The sequence below is a fragment of the Myzus persicae genome, unplaced genomic scaffold (assembly GCF_001856785.1).
Source record: "Myzus persicae strain clone G006 unplaced genomic scaffold, MPER_G0061.0, whole genome shotgun sequence".
Taxonomy (NCBI): Eukaryota; Metazoa; Arthropoda; class Insecta; order Hemiptera; family Aphididae; genus Myzus; species Myzus persicae.
The window spans coordinates 31,568-40,498 of NW_019100495.1; the positions used below are offsets into that span (position 1 = coordinate 31,568).

Below are 8,931 nucleotides of genomic sequence, written 5' to 3' on the forward strand. Positions count from 1 at the left end.
ATATTTTAATCTATACTAATTATATACTATCAAAATATAAGTTGTGAATATTTATTTAATACCTACTGATTTTATACGTAATATATACATGTTATTTTGATTGTATCTATACGTAAGTCAATAAACGAATGTTCTAAATATGGTTAATGTTCATTAACCGTAGAATATTCGAGAAAATTTAGCACACAATTTAATATAATAATTACTATATTTAGGTATTTTATTAATTAATTATGAAGAAAAAAATTACATCTAATAGAATACGTCATTAAAAAAACTAAACAAAGTATAATAAACCAATTAAAAGTAATTTTTTCCGGGTCTCTATTTTCCTACAGTCGAGGTTTTTTTCCGAATACCATTTTTTGGAGTATGATTGCAGAGGGAGGGTACTTATATCTATATTATGTGTATGTAATTATAAATATGAAAATAATAACTACGTAGTATATGGAGGGATTGGAGGGCCTAGCAAATTTACGATTACATCACTGAGTTTTCATTTTTATTCGTTTGATATTCGGTATAGCCAACAGGCTATAGACAATCTATACGTTTATTACCACCCGTCGGCACAATGAGAACAGCAAACAAACTACAGTGAATAGGCGCGTCGATGACGGCAGCAGTGCACCATTTCGTCGACCAAAAACGGTTGTATTAGGGCCAGTTGTACCCTCTACGGGGCAGTGGTTCTTTAGCTTTTTTGGTTTATGGCACATTATTATACATTACAAGTTTTCAAGGCACACGCACGCGCTTGATAACCACTGCAGCAACTTCAGCAACTTCGCTGGGTTAGGTTATTATTTATTATTGGTTACTTTTTGAATATCTTTAAGTATTTTTTTTTTTATACGTGTTATAAATAAGATTAACATGTCTATTAAATAATTTTATATCCATATTATGTTAATCTTATTTATAACACGTATAAAAAAAAAAATACTTAAAGATATTCAAAAAGTAACCAATAATAAATAATTATAAATGGTTTTATGCATTTTAAAGTGAATCGAAAAAATGTATTATTTATTGAAATTTGAATGGCTCTCATTCAGTCAATTTTGGTTTTAAAGCCATGGTCAATTGGTCAAAATGACTTTAAAAAATTCAGTCTATCCTAATTTGTTATCAAAACTACCTGTTGCTATTAAAAAAAAAAGTATAAGCTGCATTGCGCATGCGCGTACCGAAGGGTTTAAACATTTGAAATTTATCTGAAAATGTGTATTTATATACCACAAGCTTGTAAAATAAAATTCGATTTATTCCAACATAATCCAGCCGAGAAATTCAGTGTTCCCTAAATTGGTGAACACACGGTATATACCATGTATGTCCATACACCCGGGCAACACAGTTTTTCTTTATCTTTATTGTTCTCTCGTTCCAGCTCCTCGTCGCCGACCCATGTTCTGGCAGTCGGCGAGCCCCACTACAATATTATAGTCACCACCACCTACGACTTCGCCGGGTATTTATTTCACGCGCAGGCACTCGGAATTCGTTGTTGACCCTCTATCGTTCGTATCGTCCCTCTTTGCGCTACGTCGTCTTGTAAGTCTGGCAACGCTGTTTTTCTTTATCTTTATTGCCCTCTCGTCCCCGCTCCTCGTCACTGACCCACATTTTTCTTTCGGTCGGCGCGCCCCACTACAATATTATTGCCGCCACCACCTGCGTCTTCGCCAGGCATTTATTTCACGCGCAGGCACTCGGCGTTCGTTGTTGACCCTCTCTCGTTCATATCGTCCTGCTCCGCACTACGTCGTCACTCATCGTACACCGGACGATACTAACAGTTCACGATTACTATTTAAAATTACAACAATATTGTACATAATAATTATTGTTCACTGCTCAGTGCTCATTAGGACGACTGTCTTGTTTTGAACAGCATCGCCGCGCCGTCCACTTCTCTCTCGAAAAATAACGTGGGAAACAAGTGGGCATCACTATTACAAAGACCGTCTACGAACACGCCGCCATGTCGGATGATCAGGAAATTGCTATCCCGGTGAACCGTCCCGACAACTACTCTGCAGAACAGCCGCCAAAAGACAATGCCGCAGCCGCCGCATGCCCAGTACAGCCACCAAAGGACGACGCCAGACCCTCATCTTCGCCAGAGGAAGACGCTAGCCCCGTACATTCGCCGATGGACGACATTGCCCCCCCAGCCTGCCTATCACCGTTGCCTTCGGACGAAACCGCCCCATTGGTGCCAAAGATCGAGCCGGAATCTTCTGAGGCCAACAGTCCTGAAAACGCCGAAGGGTACGACGATGTTTAATAAAATATATTAATAATAATAATAATAAGTAATCATTTTTGGCACGTAGTGTGTTCGTGTTTATTATCGTTATTGTGTATAATGTGGGTAGTAGATAAACACCATTGTTGAACTCTATAATATGATAACTGGAATGCTCACCAAGCAGTGTTTCCCGAGAGAGAATGTTAGAACAAGATGGCACATACTAATGGTGTTGCTATCTTTGTCTTGAACACGGCGGTAATATCTTATTTTCAATTACCGCGATATTATTTCAGTTAAATTTTATATTTCTTAATTTTTCTTTAATTTCCACAAAATATTTTTGAGTAATTTAATAAAATATAAATAATTCAACCATAAATAAATAGTTTATTAGTAGATAATTATAATTTATAATAATATAACAATTATTGAAACATGATTTTCCTGTGGATAATATTATTCATAACACTACATACTCGAAGCTATATCTACTGACTACTACTACTTACCTTAACTATACTTACTACTCTCCTAACTTAACTTAATACTGTAGATTTATAAATTATAATCTAAGAAATATCCAGTAAGCAAAATCTTCAATACATTTTTGTTATTCTTAATGGACAAAATTTCCTAAAATAAAAAATTATTTAAAGAAACTATGAGACACTGTAGATATAGATACTTTAACTTATATTCATAACCTTTGAGTAGTTTTCGGCAAGATATTTTTCCTCAAATTAATATTAAAAAAAGGTATTTCATTTAAAATAAACCATCAAAATATTCAACTACATAAAAAACCATTGTGAAATATGATAGTTGATATATTACTTTGATATATTACATCGAGAAGTATTCATACAACCATTAAAGAATATTAAAATAAAAGTATACACTACAAGTTAATAATATTCTATTATGATAAATAAGTTTTTAAAAAAATGAGTGTATAAATAAGAGGATACAATGAAAATATATATTAATTACATAATAAATCAAGCTCAATTAAAAGTATTTAACATGCACAATTTTCAATAACAAGAGTGCTGAAGTCCTAATATGATATTAAAAAAAAAAATTTTAATTAGATATGAAAGTTTAATTAAATATAAACTGGTTATATATTATAACACACAAAATAACTCATTAAACATATATTACAAATATTATATAACACAGGTAAAATATGATTAAATAAAATAAGTTTGTTTAATTTATGCCAAAGGGATGACTTTGAACCCTGTTTTTGTTGTCTCAATTGTTTACACTGTGTATGCACTCTTAAAGTACAGGAAATACATTAATGGTTCATTTTCTCTTGTTAATAAATCTAATGCTAAATTTTTATAGCTCAAAATATTAATCAAATATATGGAAATTTGTTTCAAATGATCAATGTGTAAAATCAATTATAATATTTAACTCTTTATGCTAACTTGTGAAATGACCAGGTTACCTTACATCACTAGAGCTAGCACAACTGAAACCACAACAAACATTCACCATCTTAAAATCTTAACTATCCTCTACTTTAATTTTTTTAAGTTAGAGTATAAAACGTAAAACAAAACGTTGAAAGCAACAATATTATTCAAAATTTATTGGTGAACAATCATAATTCATATAAGTATGAGTGATAAAAAGATACAGCAATACCATTCTTACCTGCTGTCTTTTTCTTACACCCTATCTCGGTTATGTTTACATTGATCTTATGGCTGGTGACATAGGCGCAACTAGGGTTAAAATTCTGGGGGGGGCTACAGCCCTCCTAACAAAACTATGAACTTAAAATATCCCATAGGATGCCATCCCCCCCTAGTCCCTACATACAATCAAAACAAATTTTAGATTCTGGACCAAGAGAAGAACATAATATTGGCTTTACAACAATTTTTTTTTTTTATGTATGTGACACTTTCGTGAGTAATGTAAGCCTATCATAAAAATGGTATACTCTACTCAACATTTTATAGCAACCACTAGTAATTAGTATCTTACTAGTTTCTTAAAAATGTAATGTTAATTATTATTATAACTAAATTTGTTTACCTCTAATATGAGAGTATGAAAAAAGAAAACAAGTCAACTTTATCATAGGTAACATTTTAATATATTAACGGTATTTTTCTATTGTTAGCACTTCAAAAATCGTTTAAAATGTCTTCACTGTTAATATTGTTTGTATGTCTCTCTCAATATGAATGATAGATAAATTTGAAAACCTTTCTTGTATCATGGTGAGTGGTTGACCGTAATCATGTTTTGACTCGCCTCATCACAAGTTGCACTACTTATTGGCAACACCAAGAAGTTTGTATAGATTTGGAAAAGTAGCTTCACTTATGATACTTTTCATTTGCTCTGGATCACCTAATACCTGATCTTGATACACAGTTTGAAAAGCATTTTTTGCAACAGTCATTTCCGCAATTAATGTATCAGTATCAATTTGAAACAGATCCTATAATACAGTAGTAAAAGAAGATAAATTAAAGCATATAATCATAATATTCATTGTTTAGAGATTTTATTGAAAGATGATGTATTCTTACTTTAAAATGGTTAATGAATGATTTGCTTTCTTTTAAATCAAGCAGAAAAAAATTGTCGAAGGACTGAGCAAGCTCTAAACTTTGATCAGAAAAACGACTTTTTTTTCAAGTGACAAAATAAAATGTTACGTGTAATATTTGAAATTAATAAAGGATATTTTTGGGGGGCTAAACCATAGCCAGGGGGCTAAGCCCCCCCCCCCTAGCCCCCCCTAGTTGCGCCACTGGCTGGTGAGCATTCCAGTTATCATGTATAGTTCAATGGTTAACACACGCGTGCTTGGGATACATCGATATGTTAGCAAAGTATACTGCTATTTAGTTACTATTGATAGTGATTCCCGATATTTGGAATTAGCTATGATAATGGTCATAAAAGTATATTATAGAATGACTGTTGTAGTTGTTGACTTCATAACGTTAGCTTATAATTTTATATAAATTGAGTATTGATTGACATAATCGTATGATAATAATATTGTCTATCATTTTGTAGGTATTATTAATTATATTTAGAGCCGTTCTTACAATGTCTGGTTAAGTGTCGGCTAACGCTAACCGATTGATAACAGATTTTATTACTGGCAGAATTCCTCCGGTTAAATGTTCGTTAACTTTAACTGGGTATTATGCTCAGAGGCTCCCATCCCCAAAAATTTAAAAAAATAAATAATTATAGTAATATAAAAGTAAATTTTTATAACACTGGCTGGCGCCCTGGCGGCCCTTAATGCTTATTTGTAATATTTGTAAACTTCATTAGGGCCTAGGAACCTCTGTATAAACTCGTCGATACCCGTATAAATACATATCTATTTTGTTATATGCACTATTGTGCTGAAACTAAATTATGTAAAAAATGTAAATATAAATAAACATAATCGATGTTCGAATAACAAAAATAAACAATTATAATAATAATTAGTTTTTTGGTTAATGATAGCTAAGTATGATGTATCTACTATCTACGTTTGTTTGTATCGTAATAAATTCGATTTGTTCTATTTTTAAAAAAATGAGTATTAATGGGAATGTCTAAAATATCATTTTCTCTTATGTTAACACTAATAAACAGTTTATAACTATAAACTATAAAGTAGATAAGCAAGTACGATAATATAATTTACCTATTCTTACTCTATGTCCTATGTTATTATTTAATACTTTATCGGGTGTTATTTTTTTATTCTACTTTTTTTATTGGCTATTGTGACTGAGGCTTTTTGCTAATTGTGTTTCAATTTATTAAATAATATATATGATGATTATTAATCATGTCTAAACAAAATTTCGAAAATGCGACTTCAGAAAGAAAAAATAGATCAAGATTTGTTAAGTAAATGTGTTAACGATAAAACTCAAAAGAAGTTAAATTTTTTTATATACAATAACAGGCGCTAAGTATATGTGGCCCTAGTAACATTCATTTTATTTTAATTGATATATAATTTTAATTAGCAAATACAATTGTTTTATGTTATTTACCATTGACTTGATAATCGTAATTTATTTATACAATTAAATATTTTTACCTTCTGCAAAATAAATAAAGAACTAGGTACCAAACCATTTAGAAATAACATATTTTATTATTACTTATAACAAAACTTGAAACTACCATTGCTGACCCCTTTTGTAGAGGTTAGGTTAGGTTAGGTTATTATTACTATTAACGAGTATAAATAACAGGTATATTATACATTTGAATTACAAAAGAATCAAAAATATAAATAAACAAAGAAATAAAAAATATAAAAATGAAAGTATTACATAACAACAAAAGCAAACATTGAATGATATTGTAAGTGGTCAAATAAGAAAGGTCGGATCTGTATTAGAATTTTATAACACATGTCTAAATGCTCATTTGACAAGTAATTGATGGTACTGACTACTGAGTGAGACATGAAAAATCATAGTGGAACGACAATGCGTTCTGGAACTTCAAAATATCTTAACACCGCGTGCCCAAAATTACCTTTTTTTTTTAGAGCGTGCTATGAAAAAAAAATTATATTTTGTTATACTATAATTTGATTGTATAATTAATGTATTAGTATAAAATGGTTAGTTTAGGTGCATAATAATAATAATATATAATAAATAATAATAATTATAATAATATTGCTTTGTTAATTATTTATTTTGATCTGATTTTTGTTGTTGAACACGTGGCACTGCATTCATTAGTTAATCGTAAATGGCCGAGTAATAAGCTTTTTACCTATTACCTATAATATTATTATATATTATATAAAATTAAAAGTTTCGCATACCCACAAAATCTTTTCGCGTGCCACCTCGGGCATGGATTTGCCATCCCTGGCCTAGCGCACAAAAACAATACTCACAAGCCGGCTCCCCATATAAAATCCAAACAGTTTCTACAGGTGCAACAGAAAGAACTGACTAATGCAATAACTTTTGTTATAATCAAAATTTAAAATTTTTTTTTTCATATGCAATTTATAGTCACTTGCTTTACATGTATACCTAATATAAAAAAAATTATTTTTATTTTTTATTACTGAATATAAAACATTTTAAATTTAACTACATTTTTTTGGATGAGTTCAGAGCCAATTTGTGAATCTGATTATAAGAACAATTTTGATAGTATAAACATTTATTTAAGTCAGGTAGTTAACTTTTAGATTTTTTTAAATATCAATATTTTTTTGATTAAATTCATTTGGAACGTAATAACTTTTTTCTAAATATTATTTTAGGAAATTTGCTGACACAAGTATATTCCTTAAGAGGACGTGATACCTGCATGTGTTGTCTCTATCTTACAAGTGCGTAACATAACAAATTTTACGCTCAACAGAACACGTGTAGCTCCGTTAGTTTAAAAATTAGTGCAAACTGACCTCTTATAAAATCTAAAGGTACGATTATTATCTAGGCAGCCTCATAGGTTTTTTATTATATTTTAATTTTAACGCGAGTTATGAGTATTTTAAAATTGTAAATTTTTTATACATTGAAAATACTTATAACTCGCGTTAAAATTAAAATATAATAAAAAACCTATGAGGCTGCCTAGATAATAATCGTACCTTTAGATTTTATAAGAGGTCAATTCACTTTAATTTTTAAATGAATGGAGCTACACGTGTTCTGCTGAGTGTACAATTTGCTATGTTACGCACTTGTAAGACGGAGACAACACATGCGGGTATCACGTCCTCTTAAATTATTTACTAGTCAAATAATGTTATACAATTTTATCCTACGTTAAGGTACCATAATTTTTTTTTTCGGTCATTTCTATTTGTTACATCTTGTATAGTCCAGCCTGTTATGTAAAAGTTGAGGTTTTGTTTTGTTTTTGCTTTCTATTTAGTATTTAGTAAGTGTATGGAAGTGGTATAGTAGGTAAAAACATATAGAATATCAAGAATGAATAGTATAAATTATAACAAATAACTAAGATTTACAACCTAAAATTGATTATTGTAGACTTGGTAAAAATTTAAAAAAATATTTTTACAGAGTTGAAGTCAAACATGAAATTAAACATGAAACTATTGATTTGGGCAACGAGCCTCATTATTATGACGAGGATGATGAAGCAGTTGGTTTTGCTCGTGGACTTGAACCAGATCGTATTGTTGGAGCAACTAAAGTAAATGAAAAACTGATGTTTTTGGTGGCATGGAAAAATGCACGAATTGCAGATCTGCTTGAAGCAACTGAAGTCTACAATAGATGTCCTCAAATAGCAATTAAGTTTCTTGAATCTCAACTCAAATTTGTTTCTAATGATCAAAGTAATTAATTTCTCATTCCTATGCATAAAAAAATATCATTAATTAATCAAACAAAACTTTCTGGTTAGTACAAAATATATTAATTAGCGTTTAAAACTAAATTAGAAACAAAACATTTTTTATTTTACACATATTTTTACTTTGTCATAATTGTTTTTTTTTTTTTTTTTAGTATCCATACATTACTTTTATTTGAGCTTATTTCATTTTTAAGAATGCCTCAATCTACAATTGATGTTTAACTGTTTTGTAGTTTATTTATTGTAATTTAAGGTTGTTATTTTATAACAGCGTTCAAAATTTTTAATTTCATAAGGCAGTTAATTATTTTGTG

At 30.1% G+C, this 8,931-nt stretch overlaps 1 protein-coding gene across 1 annotated transcript; it reads left to right on the forward strand.

Moving 5' to 3' along the window:
- The first annotated feature begins 1,690 nt into the window (after positions 1-1,690).
- Positions 1,691-8,647, forward strand: LOC111028011 (chromobox protein homolog 1-like). The gene is made up of 2 exons (XM_022306541.1): positions 1,691-2,280; positions 8,320-8,647. The coding sequence occupies exons 1-2, from the start codon at positions 1,991-1,993 to the stop codon at positions 8,603-8,605; spliced, it is 576 nt and encodes a 191-aa protein (XP_022162233.1). The 5' UTR covers positions 1,691-1,990; the 3' UTR covers positions 8,606-8,647.
- Positions 8,648-8,931: the final 284 nt, after the last annotated feature.

What these genes read in the sequence shown, in the direction of transcription:
- LOC111028011 (XM_022306541.1), top strand. Translation starts at nt 1,991, where the DNA reads ATGTCGGATGATCAGGAAATTGCTATCCCGGTGAACCGTCCCGACAAC. An exon ending in AGTCCTGAAAACGCCGAAGG is followed by an intron (nt 2,281 to 8,319) that starts GTACGACGATGT and finishes ATATTTTTACAG; the next exon opens with AGTTGAAGTCAAACATGAAA.